Source organism: Alexandromys fortis, unplaced genomic scaffold (genome assembly GCF_014885135.2).
Source record: "Alexandromys fortis isolate MF-2015 unplaced genomic scaffold, M_Fortis_MF-2015_v1.1 scaffold_144, whole genome shotgun sequence".
NCBI lineage: Eukaryota > Metazoa > Chordata > Mammalia > Rodentia > Cricetidae > Alexandromys > Alexandromys fortis.
The window spans coordinates 2,180,397-2,206,676 of NW_026068021.1; the positions used below are offsets into that span (position 1 = coordinate 2,180,397).

The following is a 26,280-nucleotide window of genomic DNA, read 5'->3' on the forward strand; positions in this document are numbered from 1 at the left end:
CCCAAGTTGTGCAAACATCACCCTAAACCCATTTTTAAAACATTTCCATCACACCAGTGAGATCCATCACACCCATCCATACTAGCCCCAGCTCCTAGCCCAGACAGTTTCTCAGCTGTTCTCTGCCTGCAGACTTCCTGTGTATTTCCTGTAAATGCAGTCATACAATAGCTGGCTTCTTTTTTGTTGTTGTTGTTTTATTGTGCTGTTGTAGGACAAGGGGAGGGAGGGAAAAGGAGGGAGGAGACTCACAGTGCCTGTACATGTAGAGGCCAAAGAGTAGTGTCACTGTGAAGTCTCCATCTTTGTTCTGTTTTGTTTTGTTTTGTTTTGTTTTGAGAGAGGGCCTCATGTTGCTCTGGTTTATCTGGAACTCACTAAATAGACCAGGTTGGCCTTGAACTCACAGAAATTTCCCCACCTCTACCCTGAGTGCTGAAGTTAAAGCACTGTGCCACTGCACACTATTTTTCTCCATCCTATTGTTTAAAGCATTTTTATTTTATTTATTTTTGTGTATGAGTGTTTTACTTTCTGCATGTCTGTGCACCATGTGTCTGTTTGGTACTCAAAGATGCTAGAAGAAAGCATTGGGTCCCCAGGATCTGGAGTTACAGAGAGAGAGAGAGGGTTGTGAGCCACCGTGTAGGCTGAGTCCTCTCCAAGAGCAGCCAGTGCTCTTAACAGGTGAGTCAACTCTCCAGCCTTCTCCATCTTAAATTTTGAGACAAGGTCTGTCACTAAACCTGTAGCTCACCAGTTGATTGACTGGATGGCCATTAACCACAAGCACACCCCTCCATGCCCTGATTTTTTTGTGGGTTCTGAGGACGCTTTACCTGCTGAGCCATTTCCCCAACCAGCCCATAGCTACTGCATTGACTTAACTAACATCCACGTTTCAGATTCCCTCAAATTATACATGTATCCTGTGTCAGGATGCCATGCATTTTTGTCACTGTGTTTCATTGTGCAGATGAACCGTATTTTCTACTAAGGACATACTGCTATATATAAGGAGCTTTATCCCACTTGTTTCATACTAACCCTTGGACCTGGGTCTTCATCCACACTGGGCAGTGCTCTACTACTGAGCTCCTTACTTCTCACTTGGTATTTTGACACATTCTCACTAAGACATCCAGGCTGGCCATGAACTTGAGATCTGATTTTCCCGCTTCAGCCTCCCTAGTGGCTAGGATAACAGACCTCAACCACTGACCATGTTGTTAGGAAGCTTTTTTTTTTTAATTTTTTATTGATTTTTATTGAGCTCTACATTTTTCTCTGCTCCCCTTCCCACCTCCACCCCCACCCGCCCGCTTCAATCCTCTTTCAAGGTCCCATGCTCCCAGTTTACTCAGGAGATCTTGTCTTTTTCTACTTTCCATGTAGATTAGATCCATGTATGTCTCTCTTAGAGTTGTAAGGAAGGATAAATATGAACAGTACTTACTAAGGGCTGAGACTTTATTCTTTTACTGTTGTTTCTCCCTTCTTCCAAAATTATCCTGTATTCAAGGCCAGCCTGGTCTACAAGAGCTAGTTCCAGGACAGCTTCCAAAGCTACAGAGAAACCCTGTCTCAAAAAAAAAAAAAAAATTATCCTATATTCCATAAGAACTGGGGTGTCTTGGTGATGGTAGCTTTGCTAGTTGTTCTAGTGGGGTCAGTCCCTGGGGAGGAGTTTGTCTTTCCAGGTAAACACTGGGAGAGCTCTAAAATAGTGAAAGCAAGCCTGGTGTGATAACTCCCCTTTCCATCCTCGCTATTATAGACACTGAACCCAGAAACTACTTTTTTAAAGTGTGCGTGCATGTGTGTCTGTGTGTGCATGTGTGTTAGTATGCACTTGTGCATCTGGATGTACTCAGATGCCAGAAGAGGATGTTGGGTTTCCTGGAGCTGGAGTTACAGGCAGTTGTGAGTCACTTGATGTGCGTGCTGGCAACCAAACTCTGGTCCTCTGCAAGAGCGGCCAGTGGTCTTAGTTGCTGAGCTGTCGCTCTAGCCCTGCCTCCCCTTTGACTTCTCGATGAATGTTCTCCTCTAAAAAGGAACTCACTGACTTTAGGGTAGAATGTGATAAAATACTGTATCTTCCCCAGCCAGCTTCAAAGAGCCAAACTCTGTGATGTACCTCTATTTACCAGGCTTTGAAATTTTTCAAAAATACCAAGTTAAATTATCCCCCAAAAAAGTGGAAAACATGTTGCTTTGAGAGACAAGTCATTGACACCTTTCAAATGTCTGCTTTGTCCAGAAAGTCCTTACTGCTCAGGCTATGGAAGGATGACACTTCACCTGGCATGGTTCCTGTGTAAACACCTAATGTTTCTCCAAGGAGGTGTCCCCGACGTGGCCTGGCTTTGGCTCTGAGCATTCCAGACTGTTCTCTGAAGAACACCCTCCTAGATGGTACTGCCATCACACAAGTCCCCAGTCTTCGTTCTTGAATGGCTGGCACATTTGTTTGCTTTGTTTTAAGACAGGCTGTCCCTGTGTCACTTGAGCCAGCCTCCAACTCAGGACCTCCCTGCCTCCACCCCTCCCCCAGAGTGCTGGGATTACACATGTGTACCACCGTGCCTGGCTGAAAGCTAGGACAGGGTATTTGCTTCACATCTACACAAAGGGGAAAGGCAGGGATGATCAGGAAACCTAAATGTTAGCTGTGGTTTGTTGGCAAGTTAGTTTCGTGTAAGTAATTTCATTCAGACTTTAAGTCCTGCCTGGGACTGTGCTCTGACTCCACAGGGATCTAATTGAAGCTGTTTGCTAGTGACCAACGAGGACCTGGATAAAGGTCATTTTGCTCCATCTGATTTGTTTCATATGGTAATTTTTATTTTTGGTAAGGCTGAAGTTAACTAATGTGAAGTTAGCTAAAGTAACTAATTTTTGTTAGGTTAATTAAGAGTAATTAAAGAGAAGCAGGTGTGGTAGCACAAGCCTTTAATCCAGGTACTCAGGTAGCTGAAGGAGGAAGAAGGCAAGTCTGGAGTACACGCATGCACACACACATACATACAAATTAACCAAGTTTTGAATGTGATGAAAGAATCCAATAATAAAACAGAAGCAGAATGCACAGTTAAGCAAAGATGCCTAATCAAAAAATCTTTTTATGCTTTTTAGTCATTGAAAAATGCAAATGTCATAATTTCACCCAGATGTTTATACCTTGAATTGTTTCTTTTGTGAGAGGGTGGTATTGGGAATCAAACCCAGACCCCATACATACTAGACAAGTACTCCACCGCTGAGCTCCATCCTAGCCCTCAGTTCCCTTCGTATTTTGAGACAGGGCCTTGCTGTATAGTGCAGGCTGGCTTCGCGCTTAGGCTCCTCTTGTCTCAGCTTCCTGAGTAGCTGAGATACTGATGTGGCCCAGCTTTTTGGTTTTTTTTCATTTGTTTGTTGATTGGTTATTTTTGTTGTTGTTTTTTTTTTTTTTTACTCTTTTCTGCTTTGAGCCAGCCTTAGCCACTGAGGCCATTGGTGTCAAAATACTCTTAATACATATGGGTATATGGGTCTGTGTTCTGGGTGGCAGGTGTGTCACAGTGTTAGCCTCAAACAGCAGCAAGGATGGGTGAAGGGAGTTTATCATGTCAGACAAGGCCTTGACTCACAGGGAGCCAAACAAAGCAACATCCCTCAGAGGGCCGTTTGTGCTGCAGTTGAGCCATCTGCCATGTGAAGAAGCTGTCACACTGGCAAGTTGGCAAGTGTGTACTGCCATTCATGATCAGATGAGATCATTCTGTGTCTACCTCTCCTGAGGAATATGGGGACAACAACCTTCCTGTTTATACCACTCTACACATCACCCTCTGTGAGTGTGAGTGTGTGTGAGCGCACACGCATGTATACGCTAGGGCAGGGTCTCATAAAATCCTGCTAACCTCTCATCAACAGAACATTCAAGAAGTGAGAAACTCTGAGAAGAAAGGAGAAGACGACTTCTGTTTGTTATCTCTGGTCAGAAGCCAGGAAGGAGCTCTAAGCCCCTGTCCTCCCGAAGTTCAAGTTGAGAGTGCTAGTTGAAGGGGGTGGTTTGCTGAGTCCTGGGACTGCAGGCCCAGGAGTCAGAGCATCAGGCAAGAGAGGCAGCACAAGGGCCCTTTATGAGGACAGGCCCCACAGAGAAGCCTGGGTCTCCTTGCCCTCTGCCTGGCCTCCCAACTGGCCGCAGCGCCTGGGCTGCATGGCAGAGCTTGCCTCTTCTTGCTTCAGAGGGCCCACTGCCCCCACATAAGGGATGACTCAGGGTCTGGCAGGCAGAAGCTGCTTGGAACCTTTTTCTTTTTGTTCAGCATGTGGTGGGGGAGCTCAAGGCCTTGTCATATCCAGCAGGAAGACTGTGTGACCCCTTCCCTTTGGCAAGCCTCCACCACCAAATGGGAGGGACTTCCGTATGCCTGGCCCCTCATTGTCTTGCAGCTCTGTCTGTACCCCTGGTCTTCTCAGGGGAGAGCTGCCGCCCTTATTCATAGGTGGCCTAGTGTAGTCAGTAGGAGGCACAGTTGCACTTCACTTGTAGGCAGAAAGCCTAGTCAGTAGCTTTTTGTCATCCACAGTTCTGTTCTCAGGCTGTGTGTGTGTGTGTGTGTGTGTGTGTGTGTGTGTGTGTGTGTGAATATGTAGAAGCCAAAAGATTGGCATTGGGTATTTTAGTCTGTCATTGTCCACCTTAGCTTTTGAGACAGGATTTCCCGCACACATATGCACACATGCGAGTGACAAACTGTGCATCTACATTCAGCTTTTACATAGTGATCCAAACTCAGGTTCTCATACTTGCCCAGAAGACACTTTACCAACCAAGCCATCTCCCCCACCTTTTACTAACTTTTTGACTATGACCAAGTTAACTTCTAAATTTTAGTTTCTTCAACTGAGAAAAAAAATGAAATTTTACTGTACCGTGTTTGAATTAAGCAAGATAAGGTGTGTCAGACATAGAGTCTCCCTAGTGCCTGGCACCGAGGAGGCAGGTAATGTGTAGTACTTGGGGACAGAGCTCAGGGCCTGGCATGCTGGGCAAGCATTCTACCCCTAACCTGTATTTTCCATCCATGGCTTTTGAGACAGAGTCTCACTGTGTAGCTCAGGGTAGTCTTGCACTGCTAATCCTCCTGCCTCAGTCTTCCTATTGCCATGATGACAGGCCTGTTTCTACCACTTTCATTAGCAGCCCCAGCTTTTCATTTGTTTGTTTGGGTTGTTGCTGGTTGTGTTGAGTCAGGATTTTACTATGTTGCCCAGGTTAGTTCATGTGTTCCTTCTACCTCAGCCTCCTGAGTAGCCGTTGCTTTTAATTTTAGCAGTGTTGATAGTTTTTCTTTTCCAGCAGCCCATTTGGGCAACTACTCATTGTCAGGCTTCAAGAAAAGAGAAAACGTGAAACTGATAAAAGCACTTGCTGTGCAAACGTGAGGAACTAGGTTCAAATCTCCAGCACTCACATGAAATGCCAGGTATAGCTACACACCTGCAACCCCAGCGCTATGGAAGATTACTGGGACTTGTCGGCTGCCAGCCTAGCTTCCAGCACAATGAGAGACCCTGTCTCAAAAGAATAAGACAAAGTGACAGAGCAGGACACTTGGTGATCCTCCTCATGAATGGAGTTTCAGAAGTTCAGACTTCAGAGCAAGTTTGTAGCCAGCTGGGGCTACATGTGACCCTATTTGTAAATTTTTAAAAAACGGTCAAAAGTTGTAAATTAGGTAAAATTTAGTTCAAATTTTCAACTTGGAGGCTGGTTTAAAGGTGTGTCTGAGCCAGGAGGTAGTGGTGCACCCCTTTAATCTCAGTACTCAGGAGGCAGAGACAGGTAGATCACTGAGTTTAGGGCTAGTCTGGTCTACAGAGTGAGTTCTGGGACAGCCAGAGCTACACAGAGAAACTGTCTCAAGAAACCTAAATAAATAAAGGTGCATCTGAACACTGACTGCTCTTGTAGAGGACTCAGGTTTAATTCCCATCACCTACATAATGACTTACCACCATCCTTAAGTCCAATTTGAGGGGCTCTTGCACCACTTCTGGCCTCTGTAGGCACCAGGCACATACACAGAGAACATACATACATATAGGCAGAATACTCATATACATAATAAGGGTATGCCCTTTGTGAAATGGGCATTGTGTCTGCCTGAGAAGTTAAACTAAATGACAGTGGTGCCAGCAGGCCTACAGGAGGCATACCTCTCTCAGCTTTTTCTTTCCGTAGACCTCAGTAGCATCAGGTAGTCTTCCTGCTTTCCTTCCGCAGGGTCACAGAGCCCATCCTCACATCAACCACCTCCAAATGGTGCCCGCCCTGTCAGCCTGGCCTCAGCACTGGGGTCAGGGGAGAAACTGTGTCCTAGAGAGGTAGCAAAGCCAAGCTGTCATGGGGCCTGCAGCAACAAGGTATCTCCAAAGGACTGGGGACCCATGAGGACCGGGCCAGGCCAGAATACACTGGAATAGAAAGGCCCCACAGGACAGCACTGTCTTCTGAGGGAATTCAGGCTGCCTGTCTATGGCAAGCAGAGCTTGGACCAGCTGCTGCATCACTGAGAAGGAAACTAAACTTAGCTTCCTGCAGAACCTTCCTGGGGAAGCAGAAGGATTGAACTTAGAGGAGGGGCCTGGGGAGACTCAGGAAGTCAGAAGGCTGCTGACTCTCCTGGTTGAGGGTGTGCTTGTGAATGCACCTTCACAAGAGCCTCCGTGAGGCTCAGCAGAGACGGCCTGACATCAAGCTCTTAATTCCTCATGGTTTTAGAATAACAAGTTATCCATAACCAGAAGGAAGGCAGCACCAGTGCCAGCTGGAGGGGCATCTGTAGCTCTCCACAGCTGCCTAGATAGGAAGGGGTCACTCTGTTTTACTCTGGAATCAGTCATGAGCTTGCTCAGATCCTGTGTGTTGCATGCCTACTCATAGAGTATTTGGACTCAGTCAGGCTTAGGAGGAAACAAATGACGTGGGGATGCCAGAAAATCATCTTAGAGTAGACCTGAGTAGTTTTGGTAAGAAAACAGCCTCTTGACTAAGCATGGTGGTCTGTGCACTCAGAAAGTTGAGGCAAAGAGATCACAAGATCCAGGCCAGCCTCGGCTATATAGTAAAACTCTATCTCCAAAAAAAAAAAAAAAAAAAAAAAAAAAAAAAAAAAAAAAAAAAAAAAAAAGCCTAGGGGCTGGGGATGGCTCAGTGGATAAAGTGCTTGCTGCACAGGCAAGAGGACCTGAAGGATTAGACTGCCAGACCCTGGGAACTTGCTGACCAACCTGCCTAGCCAAAGTGGTGAACTCTAGGTTCAGTGAGAGACTTTGTCTCAAATAATAAGGTAGAACAGAAAAGACGAAAGAAATGAAAAAACAGAAGCTGGAAAACAGTAGAATAGTTTTGACATCCAAAGTTGGTCTCTGACCTCTACACATATATACACACATATACAGGCACATATACATACATACATACATACATACATACATACATACATACATACAGTGAGTCATGATCAAATAGAGTTTGTTCCAGGAAGGCAAGTTGACCAAACATTAGAAAGTTAAATGTGGGACTGGAGAGCTGGTTAAGTTGGTGGAAAGTGCTTGCCATGCAAGCTTCTTGATCTGAGTTTGATGCCTAGAATTCACAGTAGAGAGAACCAACTCATCTAACACTCATGCGCCTGCATGTGCACAAACAATAATAACAAAAATAATAGTAAATAGGCTAAAAATAATGAGGTATATATAAATACTTGTCACATCCTGGATAACTAAAAAAAATATTGGTGGGAAAGCGTGTACACATTTTAAGAGTAGTCAAATAGTCAGGACCCATAACTGAGTGGAAATTTAGAATAAACTCCACAAATACCACAACCCCCAGCCAACAAAGCTCTTGTCCTGAGTTCAGGGCATTTCTTCCTTATTCTTTCTTGTGTTTTGTCACCTAAATATTGCTAACTGGTAAACTATGGGAGCATACAGCTTGCACCTGGCCTAACTCCTGAACCTCCTCCTCATTTTGGAGTCTGTAGCTGGAGGGCAGTGACACCTGCCTCTCACGTTGCAGAAAGCTAGTAACAGCAGAGGGCATCAACTGATGCCTGGCTCCTAGGAAGCATGGTACATGCATTAGGGAGGCTTTGGCCTCTTGTCAGTGTCTGTGGCTGGGCCTCTCTGTGTATCCTAGGCTGGGTTGTGAAGCCCTTGGCTCAGTCTTCCCAAGAGCTGGCATTGTAGGTTTGTGCCACCATGTCTGCCTTGTCTATTAATTGTTATAACTAGTGTTGTATTCAGTTTTGTCTGTGTTTTACTTTTACATGTATAAATAATTGTAAGGCCAGGCATGATGGCACATGCCTGTAATTCTAGCACTCTGAGAGTTGGAGACCACCCTGGGCTACCTGAGACCCTGACTCAAACAAACAAACAAAAACAGGACCAGAAATGTTACTAGCTGGGTATAGCAGGGTTGTTTCTGAGTTTGAGGCCAACCTAAGCTACAGTAGAGTGAGACTCTGCCACCACCACCCTCCCCCAAGAAGAAAAACTTTGCCCTGACTTGGCAAACATTACATCCTTTGAGATGTATTTTATCCATATGATGATTGTAACCTCCGTGCCTGTGGTGTTAGGTTAATTAATGGCAGGGCTGAGCTGAGTGTCCCCTGAACTTAAAAGGTGGTCACTTGACACTGGACTGTCCAAACCATTCTCTGCAAACCAGTGGCTCTCCTAGCAAGTGTCTGGTCCCTGAGACTTCTTCAGGGTCAAAATTACGTTCTCACCACTAACAAGCCAGCCCCCACTTGCTCATCCCCTCTCACCTGTGAGAAATGTCAGGGTGTCGTTGCTCTGATACCACACTAGATATGTATATTCTTGGCTTTGAAAATGTTCTCAGAGCTAAACCTGACAGTACAGGCCTGTCATCACAGCTGCTCTGGAAGCCAAGACAGGAGGACTGCAAGATCAAGATTAGCCTAGACAACTTAGCCAAAGCCTGACTCTAAATGAAAACTCTAAAGAGGGCTTAGAGGTAGATCCTTGCCTAGCATGTGAGGCTATAGTCCAGCCTCTAGCAGTGGGGGGTGGGGTGTACTTCTTCAGTTTTCATTTCTAATGCAAGGATTATTGAAAGTTTGAGCTACTGAGTGTTTTGGGCTCCAAGTCTGCTCTATTTGGGAATAGGGTAAAAATCCAGGGGATTTCCAGGAGCTGAAGAAACAGGTGCTGACTCACCCTTGTTCAAGGCTAGAACTTCCCAGCAGGCTGTGAGGTTTGCTGATTGCTTATTAGCATCTCTGCCTGTGAGTTGGTCTTTCTCATTGCTGGGGACCAGGTCTAGACAGGTGCTAGACAGTAAGCAGTCTAGGGGTTACTAAGCTAGGAAAGGGGAAATATCTGACAAAGTCAGCTTTGAAAAACACACATTGTGCAGGGCAGTGGTGGCACACACCTTTAATCCCAACACTCAGGAAGAGGCAGGTGGACCTCTGAGTTTGAGGCCAACTTGGTCTACAGAGTTAGTTCCAGAACAACCAGGGCTGTTACACAGAGAAACCCTGTCTTGAACTGCACACCCAAAAATGAAAACAAAGAAAGACACACATTGGGCTGCTGAGATGGCTCCAGTTAGTCCCTGGAGCCGACACCTACAAGTTGTCCTCTGACACACATGCACACACAGTGGTGTACACAGGCAGACAGAAACATAAACTTTTGAAAGTCAGGTGTTGTGACACACACATTTAATCCCAGCCTTTAGGAGGCAGAGGCAAATAGATCTCTCTGAGTTCAAGGTCAGCCTGTCTACATAACAAATTCCAGAATAGCCAAAGCTGTATGGTAAGATCCTGTCCCAAAAAAACAGGTACAAAAAAGAATCTCTTAAGGGTTTTGAAGGGCTGAAGACATGTATCTTTATGCAATAAACAGGACCTCTGAGACTCAAGGGACTGCTGGGGCTGAGGGCACACTAGGGAGCATGACATTTTCTATTATGGCTCATAGTTTCCTATCCCTAAAATACTGCTTTCTATAGCTGGATAGCAAACAGCCTCTATATAGCAACTTAAAGCCACAGATGCCTGCTGTGCAGGTGGCGTAGTGCGTTACACAGAGGGTAGAGGACAGGACTGCACTCAGGTCCTCAGCAGTTCAAGTGTTATATGTGCCCTCATCTAAGTTCTGTGACTGACTGATGTCCCCATTTTTTTGGTAGCTGTCAATAAAGAACATTCTCAGCTCCTCCTTATTACCTACCACCTTGACTGTGTCCTCCAAGGCCCCCGTGTACATGACATCTATGCTGTACCACTAATCCTCAGCCACGTATTGCACTAAACAGGGACTTCTTCCTTTTGCTGATGCCAGCACCTAAGCTAGCAACAGGGACATGTCTAACAGTAGTCAGCCTTGAAAGCATACACAAAGACTGCTCCAGACCATTGAGACCTGATCAGAGAAGGTGGACAGTGTTCCCAAGGATGATACCCAAGGCTGTCTTGTCCTCCATACATGTATGCAAGCACGAACACACACAAGCCCCAGATATGGGCTCCTTCTTCTGTCTGCTTATGCTACTGCCTCAGTAGATCCAAGAAGGAGTGGCTCCGACTGTGAGCTGTCACCCCAGTCCAGCCTGCTGGGATGACGTGTTGGAAAAGCTGTGATCCAGCAGCTTCCTGTCTTTGTGTTGGGGGAGGGAGTGTGTGAACAGGACCAGCAGAGGGAACAGTCAGCACAGGGGCTGAGCCACTTGGCCTCTTAACAGTGGCTTCCTTGCATAGAGGGTGGGAACTGCTGTGTGAGGAGCCCGTGTTGCCTGGAGAGGCAAGAGCTTGTTTCCGGACCTCAAGTGCCTCCTCTCACCTCAGGGCTTGGTTGCCAACCACCAGGGCTGCCTTTGCTGCTTATCGTGGGGGCTGGGTCAGGGGGACCTTCAGCTGCAATTCTGGGAACAAAATCTTCTCTTTGAGTCATCCCTGTGGCCTTCTCTCTAGAACAGGAAGGAAGTGACTGTTCACCTCTTCCTCTGGGCCATCTGGGACAAAGGACAGAGAGACAGACAAACAAGGGCCAGGCTTCATGTGCACATATGTCATCTCCGCATTGAGAAGGCAGAGGCAGGAGAATCATTAGTTCAGACCAGCCTAGGCTACATCATGAGATTCCCCACCCCACCCACATATCTCAAAGGTTTTAAAAACAAAACAACAGGGACTGGAGTGATGGCTCAGAGGTTAAACGCCCTGGCCACTCTTCCAAAGGACCTGGGCTCAATTCCCAACTAAGCTGCCTGTGACTCCAGTTCCAGTGGATCTTGCATCCATCCTTACACAGACATACATGCGGGCAAAACCCCGGTGTACATAAAAAATAATCTTTAAAAAAAGGAAGAAAGAAAGAAAAACTTGATTTAGAGGTTGGTGAGCCCTGTTCTCAACTTCTTGTCAACAAATCACAAGCTATAATGGGTGCCCTGTCATGGTCTTTACTTGTCGAAGACCTAGAATGTGTAGCTTTGGAGGTGGGTCAGATGGCATAGTATTTATTTGCCTCACGAGCATGTGGACCTGAGTTTGACTGGTGGCACATGCCAGTAATCCCAGCATCTGTAGGCAGAGACAGCAAGAACTCTGGGGTTCACTGCCATTTCAGCCTGGATGATCTCCAGACATTGAGGGACCCTGTTTTAGAGGAAGTGGGAATGACACCCAAGATTGTCTTTTGGCCTCCACACATGTGCATGCGCACATACACACATATATGCACTCTTCAAGGCATAAATTAAAAGAATAATTTTTTGGGTTTTTTTTAATTGATATTTATTGAGCTCTACATTTTTCTCTGCTCCCTTCCCTGCCCCTCTCCCCTACCCCCTTCAATCCTCCCCCAAAGTCCCCATGCTCCCAATTTACTCAGGAGATTTGTCTTTTTCTACTTTCTACTTCCCATGTAGATTAGATCTATGTAAGTCTCTCTTAGTGTCCACATTGTTATCTAAGTTCTCTGAGATTGTGTTTTGTAGGTTGGCTTTCTTTGTTTTATGTTTAAAAACCACCTATGAGTGAGTACATGTGATAATTGTCTTTTCTGTGTCTGGGTTACCTTACTCAAAATAATGTTTTCTAGTTCCATCCATTTTCCTACAAAAGTCAAGCTGTAGTTATTTTTTTCTGCTGTGTAGTACTCCATTGTGTAAATGTACCAATTTTTCTTATCCATTCTTTGATCGAGGGGCATTTAGGTTGTTTCCAGGTTCTGGCTATGACAAACAAAGCTGCTATGAACATAGTTGAGCACATGTCCTTGTGGCACAATTGAGCATCCTTTGGATATATACCCAAAAGTGGTAATACTGGGTCTTGAGGAAGGTTGTTTCCTAATTTTCTGAGAAATCACCACACTGACATCCAAAGGGGTTGTACCAGCTTGCATTCCCACCAGCAATGCAGAAGTGTTCCCTTTTCCCCAAAACCTCTCCAGCATAAGTTGTCATTAGTGTTTTTGATCTTGGTCATTCTTAGAGGTGTAAGATAGAATCTCAGAGTTTTGATTTGCATTTCTCTGATGACTAAGGATGTTGAACATTTCCTTAAGTGTCTTTCAGCCATTTTAGATTCCTCTGTTGAGAGTTCTCTGTTTAGGTCTGTACTCCATTTTTTTAATTGGTTTATGTGATCTTTTGGTGTCCAGTTTCTTGAGTTCTTAGTATATTCTGGAGATCAGACCTCTGTCTGATGTGAGGTTAGTAAAGATCTTTCCAATTCTTTAGGCTGTCATTTTGTCTTGTTGTCCGTGTCCTTTGCTTTACAGAAGCTTTTCAGTTTCAGGAGGTCCCAATTATTAAATGTTTCTCTTAGTGTCTGTGCTGCTGGGGTTATATTTAGGAAGTGGTTCCCTGTGCAAATGCGTTCAAGTGTGCTTCCCACTTTCTCTTCTATAAGGTTCAGTGTCCCTGGCTTTATGTTGAGGTCTTTGATCCATTTGGACTTGAGTTTTGTGAATGGTGATAGATATGGGTCTATTTTCATTTTTCTACATGTTGATATCCAGTTATGCCAGCACCACTTGTTAAATATGCTTTCTTTTTTCCATTTGATTTTTTTTTTTTTTTTTTTTTGCTGCTTTATCAAATATCAGGTGTTCGAAGATGTGTGGATTGATATCCGGGTCTTCTATTCAGTTTCATTGGTTCTCCTGTCTGTTCTTATGCCAGTACCATGCTGTTTTCAGTACTATAACTCTGTAGTAGAGTTTGAAGTCAGGGGTTGTAATGCCTCCAGAAGTTCTTTTATTGTCCAGGATTGTTTTGGCTATACTGGGCTTTTTGCTTTTCCAAATGAAGTTGAGTACCGTTCTTTTGAGGTCTTTGAAGACTTTTGCTGGAATTTTGATGGACAAGAATAATTTTTGTCTCAGTGCTGTCTTGTTGCCCATGTGTGCACACTTATTGAGAATGCACAAAGTAAAGGCGACAGGCGAGCCCAGGCCCACTGTCATCTCTAAGACTAAAGTTCTCATGGAATTTAGAGAGCCACACTCAGGGATTCATGGAGGAATTGTTTTCCAGTCTTCAGCTTGCTTGCTTTTTATTATAATTATTGTTGTTACTGCATTTATTTGGGGGGGGGTGCACACAGGCACATGCATGCTGTGGCACACATGTAGAGGTCAGAGGAAAACTTTGTGGAATCGGATTCTACCTCCATAGGTTCCAGGGATCAAACTGAGGTCATCAGCTATGACAAGTGCTCTTACCACTGAGCCAACTTACTAGCCTAGCCTTTGATTTCTAAAGGAAACTTTGCATGCTCTAGCCCCCACCCCCTAACACACATATGTGACTGTCCCTTTAGTCACCACATAGCAGCCTCTCAGTTCCTCTAGGGCCCTGTGAGTGCCATTGCATCAGTTAGAAGGCAGGGCCAAGAGTGATGCACACACACACAGGGGCAGTGGTTGTTCAGTGACCCAGTTTGTGTCCAGAAGAGAGATTCACCACTAAAGATTCTCCTTGTTCTGGGTTGTAAATCACAGAGAACTTCTCGAAATTGGACTGCCCATCCATGTCCTTTCTCCTCAAGACTTAATGTTTTTACAGACATCACCCAAAGCCCCTTGGGCCATGTGTGTCAGAGGCAAAATCACACAGCAGCCTGGGTTTTACTTCTAGCCCTAGTCCTTTTTACTGGTGTGGCCTGGAGGTGTCCATATCCACCATCTAAACCAGAAGGCTGCAGGGAAGCACCAAGAAGAAGAATTTGAATCTGGGGCTGGAGCTGCCAGAATAACAGTTGTTTTGTTTACTTGCTTATTTTGAGCCAGGGTCTCTCATATCACAGGCTGGCCGCAAACTGACTCTGTAGCTCAGGATTTCAGGATTATAGGTGTGCCTACCATACCCAGTTTGTGTGGTATTAGGAGTGGAACTGGGGGCTTCAGGCTGCATGCTAGTCAAACACTCTAGCACTGAGCCACATCTCCAGCCCTTGAAGCAGCTTTTTCTTTTTAAGTTGTGGGGTTCGGGAGTTATTTTTGTGTGATGCTTGTTTTGTTTTTCTGAAATAGGGTATTGCTCTATAAACCTACCTGGATTGGTACTCGCTGTGTAGTCCAGGTTGGCCCTGAACAGTGGTAATCCTGTCTCAGCTTCCCAAGAGTTGGCATTATGGATCCATAATCAACACCTGTATTATTTTTGGGGGGTGGCAGTACTGGGATTAAAGGCGTGCACCACCACCGCCCAGCTTGTATTATCTTGCAAACTACCTCTGAGTCCTATGTTGCTTCCCATTGCTGTAACTCAGAACAACCTGAGGCAGGAAAGGGTTTCTTAGGCTTACACTTCACCTTGCAGTCCATCACTAAGGGAAGTCATGGCAGGAACTCAAGCAGGAACCTGGAGACGGGAACTGATGCAGAGGCCGTGGAGGACCACCGCTTACTGTCTCACTTCTGGTTTGCTCATCGACCTTTTTTATACAACTCAGGAACTGTCTGCCCAGGGGTGGCACCACCCACAGTAAACTCAGTGCTCCCACATCACATATATCATTAATCAAGAAAATGCCCCCCAGATTTGCCACAGGACAATCTAATAGAGGCACCCCTCTGGTTGCTTGTCCCTCAATGACTAGTCCCTAATCCTAGATAACTCTAGCTTGTGTCAAACTAACAGAAAACCAAGCACACGCAGACACTCTTCCTTCCTAGACCTTGCTTTCCTATTTGCAGCAGAACAGCCCAGCCGTCATCTCCCACCCCCACCCCCATTCCACCCTTCCATCTGCTCCTGTGGCTTCCTCAATCAAGACTGAGCTGTGACTGTTTCTCTTCATGACAGGGTGAATCGGTGAAGTACTTCCTGGATAACTTAGACCGGATTGGCCAGCTGGTGAGTAGCCCCAGTTTCCCTGCCACCCCAGTCTACCATCCAGGGTTAGAAAACCTGATGTGGAGACCAAAGCAGACAGCGGCTCCAGCGACACCATGAACCAGGCAGCTCTTAACATCTAATTCTGTAAACTGTTCATCTGTTATATCCTGCTCAGCTCTGCACACCTGGTCTTAGGGAAGAACTCGCCCTGTGAGAATGGCTTCAGCCCATTCCCTGTGACAAACATTGGTAGGGCTAGGGCCAAAAGAGACTTCCTGTCACTTATTCTGGTAGAGAGTTCTAGCATATGCCAAGGGAAGCAGTATGGTGAGACCCTAGGTAAAGTGGTGATCATTCACAACCAGCCTCGGCAAATTGCCTGCCTGTCTGCCCGCCCAAGAATATCTCCATTGTCACTGCTTCCTCACAGTCTCTCGGTTCTTGGTCTGGTGGAATGGAGTCCCTGCACTCAGCATGCCTAGGCCAGAGGATCAAGAATTAAGGCCAGCCTGGGAGACCCTGTCTCAATAAAACACAAAAATAAGATAAGTGTACATGGCTAACAAAACTGAAAAGCACATTCATGCTGCCATTGTGACCTCCAGCATCTAGGCAGTTTTAAGAATTCCCCATCACCTGGTGAATTTTCCTTGGTGATACTGTTACTTTTTAACATTTTGAGTTGAGCTGACATCTTAATGAGCCCTGCTTATTGCAGGTGGGTAGTCTATTGTCTGTAGGTTTTCTCCTATGTGCTGGGTTTTCTCCCCGTTTTGATTTATTGACTAAAATTATTATTACTCACCATATGAGGGTCTTAGTGTGGATCTCACTGGTCCATCCTCATAGTATAATAGACAGATGTCATCTATTCCCTGTGACCTAGTAAGTTACTCTCTAGCCAGTGCTGGTCACAGCCTGTTGACTTTTGGTGAGGCTATGACATGAGTGGACAAATGTTCTGGTCCCTGAGCCTTCAAAATGCAGAATCAAAGGGGTTTGTCCATAGAAAGATTTTAGAATGTATGTGCTCTGAAAGCTAGAAAACTAAACAATATCTTTAGTATAGAAGTAAATGAAAGAGTTGTTTAATTTCTTCTGGTGGAAAAGACAGACAAGATTTTATACAAGGCTTAACTGAAGATTCTGGCCATTCTCCCTTAAGCCAGAGAGCCTGTATTCACTGTGAAACGAGGTGTTTAATCCTATGGCTTTGTTGTGAGCTGGATTTATGTTTCTGAGTGAGACTTGCTTTTGGTGTTGGGTTAAATGTTCTTGCAAAAGTCCCTGTATCTTTCTCCTGCAGCCTGTCCTTCTGCCAGCATTTTTTGCTCATCCTTTCCCGTTTTTCTTCCTTCTCAAATGTCTCCCTTCCTCACACTTTCTAGAACTACTTCCCCAGTAAGCAAGACATCCTGCTGGCCAGAAAGGCCACCAAGGGAATCGTGGAACATGACTTCGTTATAAAGAAAATCCCGTTTAAAATGGTGGATGTGGGTGGCCAGAGGTCACAGCGCCAGAAGTGGTTCCAGTGCTTTGATGGGATCACGTCGATCCTGTTCATGGTGTCGTCGAGTGAGTATGACCAGGTCCTCATGGAGGACAGGCGCACCAACCGGCTAGTAGAGTCCATGAACATCTTTGAGACCATTGTCAACAACAAGCTCTTCTTCAATGTCTCCATCATCCTCTTCCTCAACAAGATGGACCTCCTGGTGGAGAAGGTGAAGTCAGTGAGCATTAAGAAGCACTTCCCAGATTTCAAGGGTGACCCACACAGGCTGGAGGACGTCCAGCGCTACCTGGTACAGTGCTTTGACAGGAAGCGTCGAAACCGCAGCAAGCCCCTGTTCCACCACTTCACCACTGCCATAGACACCGAGAACATCCGCTTCGTGTTTCATGCTGTGAAGGACACGATCCTGCAGGAGAACCTGAAAGACATCATGCTGCAGTGAGAGACAGCCCCTCTGCCGTCCTCTCGTGGCCTCCGTGGCCCTTGGTCACAGTCTCTGGTGTGTCGTCGCCTGCATGGACCTGCAGTGGGCATCTCGAATCACACCATTTAATACCTGGCTCAAGAATGCTGGACTGGCAGCCACAACAGCGAGCTCCAGGCAAGAGGACGTAGGAGTGTCAGTGATAGCTACTGAATCCGGGGACTGTGAGACTACTGAATCCATGCCGTCGCTCTGGTGTTGATCTGTAAAACCTGGTAACACAGCTTTCTCCCTCCTTGTAGAAATCATTCCTTGCTGACACAACTTAACCAAGGTTCAGGCACACACGTGCTCTCATTAATGACAGAAACACAAACCCAGCTGGCCTTATAGGCAGCTCTACCCTGTGACATGCAGGTCCTCACTGAGACACACTAACTTGGAAGCTTAGCCTCACATTAGGCCGTAGAGGGGCATGCAATGCTGCTAAGCTCAAAGTGTCCAAGCTCAGGCCACAGTGCCATCCCCCCACCCCCAAAGTGAACACACTGCCTTTAAAATTGTGCCAACACCCTCAGAGTCCCCACTCCAGGCATATCAGGATGAGCCAAGGAGCTGAGCCAGGTGAACCCATTCCCTGCTGTAGAGAACAAGGTGGGAGCTGTGAAGCTATTAATGCCCCAGCAGCCACTCACCTTATCTGCATGCCCAGCAGGGCACGGTGTGGAGAGGTGGCCTCTAGAGTGGCTGTGGCTAGCCTGTGTACACATAGTGGTGCTCTCTACTCCTTCCCCATCCCTCCACATCCAATGGCAAAGACACATAACCAAGTGGCCTTGTACATGGCTCCTATGCCTTACTTGACAGTTGGTGGCATGTAGCCTCCCCTGTCCTGGGTTCTGAAAGCAGGCCAGAGAGATGCTCTCAGCTGTAGAGCATCTTCATGCCTTGGCTGCTTGGTGGGCCCCAGCCACTAGCATAGCCCTTCAGGAGAAGCCCCGGGCTCTACACACCGTCCCTCACCATTGCCTTCACACAGTGCTCTCTGCTCTCAGAGTTGCTGGCAGGCCACCTTCTGTCACTGTGCACACAGAGCCGATAGGCACCTTCCGCACTCTGGTCCATGAGGATGCAGAAGGCTGGGGACATCAGCACAACCTGTCCTGTCCAGCTTCCTGGCAGGTGTCATACTGTTTTACAATCTGTTGCATTCCAGACCTGACCCTCAGTATATTAATTATTCTCTAGGGGCTGGGGCGGGGCTTATAACTTCCTAGCATTTGAAACAAAAGAAGATCTCTAGCCCCCGAGTGTTCTTTTCTTTGGCTCACTAACACATCCAAGAGCCCTGTCTTCAGCCACACTGCTCCTGACACTTGGTCCCTATTGCATCCCGGTCTTGGCTCATTTCAGCAATCAGACAAATAGGATTATTGGAGCAGATGCTAAACCAGGAGAAGGGGGGCTGCTTCTGAAACCCCACTATTGCAGTGCTCTGATTAGGAAATAGCAGTCAGTTTCTTGCTCACTTGTTCTCACTCTCTTTGCTCAAGAATTTTATCAGCATTTGCTGAGCTTCTGGCTCTTACCTTTGGGAAGAAAACAGCCATTCTGCCTGCTTCACCAAGTCTTCATGAGCTGAGGGGATGTGGCTAGCAACCACATGGGGCTCCTTGGGGATCTTAGGTCTGCACACAGAAGGCATCCTTGCCAGGTGCCATGTGCCCCATGTATCTCAGTCAGGGCCGAGACCCCAAGCAGACACAAGCTGTTCCCCAGCTACTGTTGGAGGTTGCTGTGAGTAAGGTGAGTGGTGGGGCTGTCAGGGAAGAGCACTGTCCCTCTGACAGCCTGACATACATACCAGTCACTTTCAAAGCTGGAAGCATGTGCGAAGCAAGATGTGAAATTCCAACTAGCTGAGCAGGTGGATGGCCAGAGGCCCAGCAGCTTGGACCAGCTCAGCCTCTGGCCCACCGTCCTGGTGAGCTGAGCCTGGCCATGTCCTATCTGTTAGGATGCCCCTACTCTGTGATCCGTGAAGTGGTGCAATCGGAAAAGGAGACAGTGTTTGCAGGGCGAGGCTGAAATCATTTACAAGTCTCTACACATAGATTGTAGTCATTTGTCTCCCAGACATTAGGCTTTTGTATTTTTTTTTAATTTCACTGTTACCCTTGACTATTGTCCTTTTTATTGCAGTGTTGGAGAAGCAGAAGGTTATTTGTGCCTCCTCTATTACTGCAAAAAAAAAATGTAACAATAAACTTCCTAAAATCAGATTGCTTCCTGCCTACTTAGACTATAGATGTTAAAGGACAGGCTGGGGTCGGGTGGGGAGGCATTCTGAGAGGTGTTCTTAGTTAACTCCTGTACATAAATTATTTCAAAGTTCTTGACTCATTCTGTAATTTAGAGTTGTCCAGGATTTCTAGTCTTAAGATTTCCCTACTTCTTTGATAAGATAAAAATAATAGCAAAAAGAAATCTGGGGAGGTGGCCCAATCAGAAAACTGCTTTCCATACAAGCATGAGACCCTGAGTTTGACCCCCAGCACCCACATGAAAAGCCATGAGTGGTGTGTGCATCTGTAACCCCAGCCCTGGGGAAGCAGGGACAGAGACCCAGTAAGCCTCGGGTCCCAGTAAGACACCTTGTCTCAGTATGGTGGACAGCCCCAAGGATGACCTCCACATGCACATCCACACACGAAAGTAATAACAAGCAAGCCGATGGGTTGTGACTGGCCAGCTCAGGGGCTGAACTGGTTATGGTTTGTTAGGGCTCCACTAGGGCAGTAGTAGCTCAGGGCCAGCTGCCCTCTACTTCACACCTCTGGATGTTGGTCAGAAGGAGTCCTTGGTTACCATGGCTCAAAGCAAAGCTACACTCACTTTCTCCTTTTTCCATCTCAAAAGCACAGCCTTCCTCACTTGAAGATTCACTACTGCAAATTTCAGTTCCATGTGCCTGAGCCATCCTAAATGCCATTTTCAAATGAAAGCCCCCAAACACATGTGATTTGATGTGGTTTGTACATTAAAATGTACCCTTATCCAGGTACTGTGTCACACACCTTGGAAGGTGGAGGCAGAAGAAGCAGGAGTTAAAGGCCATCTACTGCTGCTTACACAGTCACAGCCTGGCATGCATGACATCAACTCCAAAGGGGCCAGGGAGATGGCTCTTAAGAGCAACAGAACCGGAGTTCAAATCCAGAGCACCCACATAAAATGTCACCTACACCCCTAGCACTGTGGAGGACTGGGACAGGTACTTGCTGGCCACCAGCACTGCTCCTAGCGAGACCTTGCGGTGAGTGAGAGTGGTAAGGCAGAGCACTGGACATCCTCTGGCCTCTGCTCATGCACATGGACATGTGTACCCCACACTAAATAACAAAGCTTTGAGTGGGTGGCTCGCTTCACAGAAGCACCAAGAACCAATCAAAGTGCTGAGTGAGCTTGTGGTAGTGGAGACTCCAGCCTCTGCCAGGGAGTACCATAGCAATGCTGGGAAGCATGGTGGTTAGGGGCTTCCTTTTCTAGCCCCAGCACTGTGAGCAGAATAAAAGAGGGTTGTTCCAACCGTCACCTTGTCACCTTTATTGTGTGACCTACCCAAAGGAACATGGTCCCAACCATTCACAGTCTTGGCAGAGCTGTTCATGGGACTGAGGGTCCCAGTCACTGGCTTTCTCCTTTTTATTCAGTCCTTGGTATGGCAGTTAGTTTTCATTATCTACTACTCAAATCTAGACTCACTTGGGAAGTCTCAATAGAATGTCTAGATAAATTTGGCCTGTTGGCAATCTGTTTGGAGATAGGGTCTCTATTGAACCTGGATCTCGCCTGGCACCCAGCAAAACCCAGTGAGCCTCCTGTCTCTCCCCTTTCCCCCACTCCACAGCGCTAGGTGCTCGGGTATTCCTGACCATGCATGGCTTTTTATGTGGGCTCTTGGGATTTGAACTCAGGTCCTCATGCTTGAGTAGATAGGATCTCGTGTATACCACAGTGACCTCTAATTGCTTGTTGCTGAGTAGCTAAGAATGACCATGAACTTCTGCTAGTCCTTTTGCCTCCATCTCCTGAGTGCTGGGATTATAGCTGGGTACCACCAAGCCTGGTTTATATAACCCAGCACTGACAGTGGAACCCATAGCCTCCTGAATGCTAAGCACGTACTCCACCACCTGAGCAACATCCCCAGCCCAAGAACCCAGCTTCTGAAGTCTGCTGCAAGAAATGCAAAGGATCAGTGGACAGTGGCTGGAGCCCTTCCTGGCTCAGCGTTCCCCAGCATCACCGCTCATTGCCGGCTGGAGCCCAAAATAACTCAGGTTTATTTTTGAGCTCTGCTCCTTGGGTAAGAGGCAAATGAAAACAAGCTTTAAGTCAAGAGGCTTGTTTTAAAAGGCAGTTTCCAAGAAACATCTGGGGGTCACTGTGGGTTCAGCCCCACCCAGCATACCGTGTTCCCTGTGATAGTTGGCAGGTTACAGGCCCCCTGCTTTAGGCTGCAGAGGGATTGGATCCCCAGGGGCCTTTGTTTTATTAGTATTATTTTTATTATTGCATGTGTGTGCAAGTATGCCACGGCATGTGTGTGGAGGTCAGAGGGCAACTTTGGGGAATCAATTCTTTCCTTCCACATTTACACAGAAGATCAAACACAGGTTGGCAGGCTCACACTACCCACTGAGCCATCTCACTGGCCTGATTTTTCTTCTGCTTAGTGTACCTCCATCTTCCCACCCTATGGAGGTAAGTGTGTGGAAACTTTCAGAAGCTTTAACAGAGCTGAGTGGGGAATGCCTGAGAGTCAGGGCGCAGGTCCTCAGCCATCTGTGCAGCTCTTTATTCTACCTAATTTCTCAGAGTTCAAAGAACACAGTGGACGAAGGCAGAGGACTCGTGCAGGGCCAACAGCCTAAATTTCACTCAGCTCTATGTTGCTGAGCCTCACGTGGTTCCGGACCACTTCAGGTTCTGGAGCCATGAAATAGGAGTGGCATGGTGGGAGGCTGGCGTGGCAAGATGGTTGAAAAGTGCTTGCCACACAAGCCTGATGACCTGAGTTCAATCCCCAGTACCTACAGGGTGAACCTACTTCTGAAAGCTTTCTTCTGACCTCCGCATGCATGCCACGACATGTGTGCCTTCATCTGCCTGTTCACATACGCCAAGATTTTAATAAGGGAAGTGAGCTAGCGGACACAACAATTTTCCTGCACTTAGAGGCACAGCAAGGCATAAGTGGGAGGCTGAGCAAGATGGCGAGGTTCAGCCTGAGGGGATAAAGAAATACCACCTCAGCCAGCAAAGGTGCTTAGGACCTGAGTTTGATCCCCAGGAACCGAGTAACAAAGCTGGGCATGGTGGTACATGATCCCAGCTCTGGAGAGGTGGAGACAGGCAGCTCTGTAAGGGCTAACTGGCGTCAGTCAAGCCTGCATGGCAAGTTCCAGGCTAGTGAGAAACCCTGTCTCAAAAAAGCAAGATAAGACATTCTCAATTAATAAAAATATTTTTAAAATAGCAAGATAGGCCAAACCTAGTGGGGCAAGCCTTTAATTTCCGCACTGAGGAGAGAGGCAGGTGGATTTCTGTGAATTAGACCCCAGACTGGGGTGCTAGATGGCTCAGAGGTTAAGAGCACTGGCTACTCTTCCAGAAGTCCCGAGTTCAATTTCCAGCAACTACATGGTGGCTCACAACCATCTATAATGAGATCTGGTGCCCTCTTCTGCCATTCAGGCAGAACACTGTATACATAATTAATAAATCTTTAAAAATAAAAAAAAAAACTGGTCTACTGAGTGAGTCCCGGGAGAGCCAAGGCTGTGTAGAGAAACCCAGTCTCAAAAAAGATTGACCTCTGGCCTGAACATGCGCACGCTCTTTTTCAAGACCTTTCCTGTCCTTCCCAGGAAGACTTGGGCACAGCTGCCTGTCCCTCCAAACCCTGGCTATCTCTGCCTGTTGGATCCACAGAGTGGCTAACTGTGGCACTGTTCACAGACCTCCTGTATGTGAACACATCCCAGGAATGTTCTAGCATCCCCTTCGACCTCAGCAGGATCTAAGTTTGGACTTTTAGTTTTACCCAGCTCCCCAGCACTACATGTCTGTGTTTTTAAGCACTTTAGAGGGTCTTCTTATCCACAAAGGTCTGTGTCCTAGGGACAGTATTCCAGGACAACAGCCCCTCCCTGCTCATGCCCAGGCCATGAGGTGAAACTCCATTTTCCATCCCCAGCAGTTTCTGTCATGAACAGGAACAAAATGATGTCCTGCCTTCCTCTCTGATGTGAGCCTGGGCTCCAGATAGAAGAGGGGACATCAGGGCAACTGAAGAGGTATCCATGGCCATGATCTAGGCTCTGCTGTTCACCCAATAAAGCCAGAAAGCATAAGGAAGCACACAACAGGGGACATAAAGGACTCACAGCATGAAGCTGAGGAGGCAGGAAGGCCATAAACAGTTGTCTTGACTACATAGAGAGAGACCAGCTTGGGCTACTGAGACCTTATCCCAAAAAGGGAAGGGGAAAAAAAAAAACCCATGAGGGGTGAGGTAGTGATAGGAGACAGAGCTCAGCAGGAAGGGATCAGTGGGAATGTTTCCTTAAAGGGTAGAGAGATCAGTGGCCCCCTTCTGCTTTGCTTCCTGGCCTCTGTAAGGTGAGCATCTCTCCACATGCTCTCCCCCACTGTGATGTTCTGTGTCACCACATCCTAAAAGCCACAGAGCCAACCCATCTCAGATGTGACCTCGGGAACTGTGGACCCTAACAAACCTTCCCTAGAGATCCAACACAGCCACTCACCTAAAAGATGCACATGCTCCCTTTGACTCGCCAAGACCCCTATGCTCCTTCCTCCCTGGACAATGGGGACAGTGAGACTGGCATTGTTAGCCAGCTGGGACACTGGAGAACAATGAAGGTCACTTCAGGAAAACTGTGTGTGTGTGTGTGTGTGTGTGTGTGTGTGTGTGTGTGTGTGTGTCAGAGCTTCAACAATACAAGACACAGAAACAAAGGAGAAAAACACAGCTGTGGATGAATAATTTTAACACCGTTCTTCCATCAGGAGTTTATAGACTGCGACAGGAAAAATGGCATCAAAGACAGAAGGGCAAGTCCCCACCACCACACTGGCCTAACTGGTAGCAACAGTACAAGCAGCAGCCTCAGGGTTGGAGAAAGGATCTCTCTGCCTTCCATGTCCAACCCCATGAACCTGTTCATAGTCACCCCATCACCCCACTTCTGTCTGGAGAAATGGTCATCCTGACAGGGCACAGATTTCTCCAGGAGCTCCACAAAAACCTGAGCCAGTCTTGAGGAGCAGAAAGCACCCCATGTGAGTGACACGAGGCTGCCAAGACACAGTGCTGGAGAGATAGAGGGCTCAGACATTAAAGGTGTGCACTGTACTTGCAGAGAGAGGGCCTGAGTTCAATTCAAGCTCCCACATAGGCTCACAACTTCCTGTAATGGCACCCAGGGATTCTGGCGCCCTCTTCTGGCCTCTGAGGGCAGCTGCACTCATGTGCACAGACACGCAGCCACAAAAACACACATAGCTACAAAATCCATGCCCCAGGGTAGTCCAGAGCTCCAGCTATGATTAATTTGACAGACCAAAGCCCCCTCCTGTAGGTAGGAAGCAAGCATGTGGCTACCTCCTGCCTCTCGGCCATGGCTGCAGGCCCCATAACATGGGGACCCTGTGGTCAAGCACCCAAGGAGCATTTCCTCAGCTTCTGGGGACATTTCTTTTAATCCTAAAGATACCAGAGTACCCTCAGTCACTGGGCAGGCATGGTTGGTTGGTATCTTCAGGAAAAAAATCCCAGGAGCTGACTTCACTGTTTCAGATGGTCCCTCTCGCTGCATTAATTCTCCGCCCCCCAGCGGCAGTGGGAAGAACCGGCCTTGGCAAGTCTTCGAGAGCTCAGCCGCCGCCTCAGGGAAAAGAACTTGTCCCCCAGGACCCTGCGCAGCCCCACATTATCCTTGGCACAGGGCAGGTGCTGCCTGGTGACAGGGAGCTGCCCTGTGAACATCTCCCACCGGCCTAGGGCGTCCACAGCTGCATCGACCTGGACCAACTCCTCTTCAGCCACTTCCCTCTCCAAGGCCTGGATGCATGCATCCAGCCACCGTCCATACTCCTCAATGGCCTCCACGGGCCCCCCGAGCTTCAGCAACACTTCTGAGGCCACCAGAGAGCTCAGCCCATCCTCAGACCCTGGTTCAGGCCCATCGGGGAAGGCACGACTCCACGTGTCAGGGGTGACGGGCTCTGATGGGCTAGTCACAGGCTCTGTGTCGCTCTCACAGCCGACGCCTGAGTCAGCACTGAAGGGCAGGGTTTCCTCTGACACAGATGGTTCCCCAGTCTCTTGTCCAGACCACATCTCCACTGTCACTCGGGTCCAAGTCTGGAGTCTCTGTGGGTAGAGACATAAACTGAGGTTGCTGGTTAGCCAGGGAGCTGCTGGGGATCATCCCAGGGCCAACAGGAGGCTGGAGCCACAAGGGCCCTTGAGCTGAGCCTATCTGACGACTGGAGTCCAGCCCGCAGACACGCTGGACCTCCCCAGCTCCCAGAATGCACCTTTCACAGGCACTCAGAAAGCTAGCGAACCAACCATTGCTCAGAGATAAATTACATGAAGATTATAGTCAATCTGAACTTTGTGTGTCTGTGCAAGTGTTTCTGTCTGTGTTTGTGTATGTGCGCGCACATGTGCAAGTGGGGGGGGGCACACACGTGCGTGTGGAGGCCAGAGGTCAGCACCGAGCACCCTCATTTGGCACCTTGTGTTTTGAGACAGGCTTTCACTGTACCTAGAGCTCTCCACGGTTAGACAGGCTAGGCCGCGAGCTTCAGGGGTCCACCGTCTCTGCCCCCCCCCCCCCCCCCCCC

General features: G+C 47.4%; 2 protein-coding genes across 2 annotated transcripts in view; one reads left to right on the forward strand and one right to left on the reverse strand.

The window, feature by feature from the left end:
* Positions 1-19,617, forward strand: part of Gna12 (G protein subunit alpha 12) — an 85,483-nt gene extending 65,866 nt beyond the window's left edge. Inside the window, exons 3-4 of the mRNA XM_050163201.1 lie at positions 15,365-15,415; positions 16,786-19,617. Of these exons, the coding sequence (XP_050019158.1) occupies positions 15,365-15,415; positions 16,786-17,355 (621 nt within the window). The 3' untranslated portion in view covers positions 17,356-19,617. The remainder of the gene's footprint in view (positions 1-15,364; positions 15,416-16,785) is intronic.
* Positions 19,402-26,280, reverse strand: part of Amz1 (archaelysin family metallopeptidase 1) — a 19,760-nt gene continuing 12,881 nt past the window's right edge. Inside the window, exon 6 of the mRNA XM_050163200.1 lies at positions 19,402-25,801. Within this exon, the coding sequence (XP_050019157.1) occupies positions 25,244-25,801 (558 nt within the window). The 3' untranslated portion in view covers positions 19,402-25,243. The remainder of the gene's footprint in view (positions 25,802-26,280) is intronic.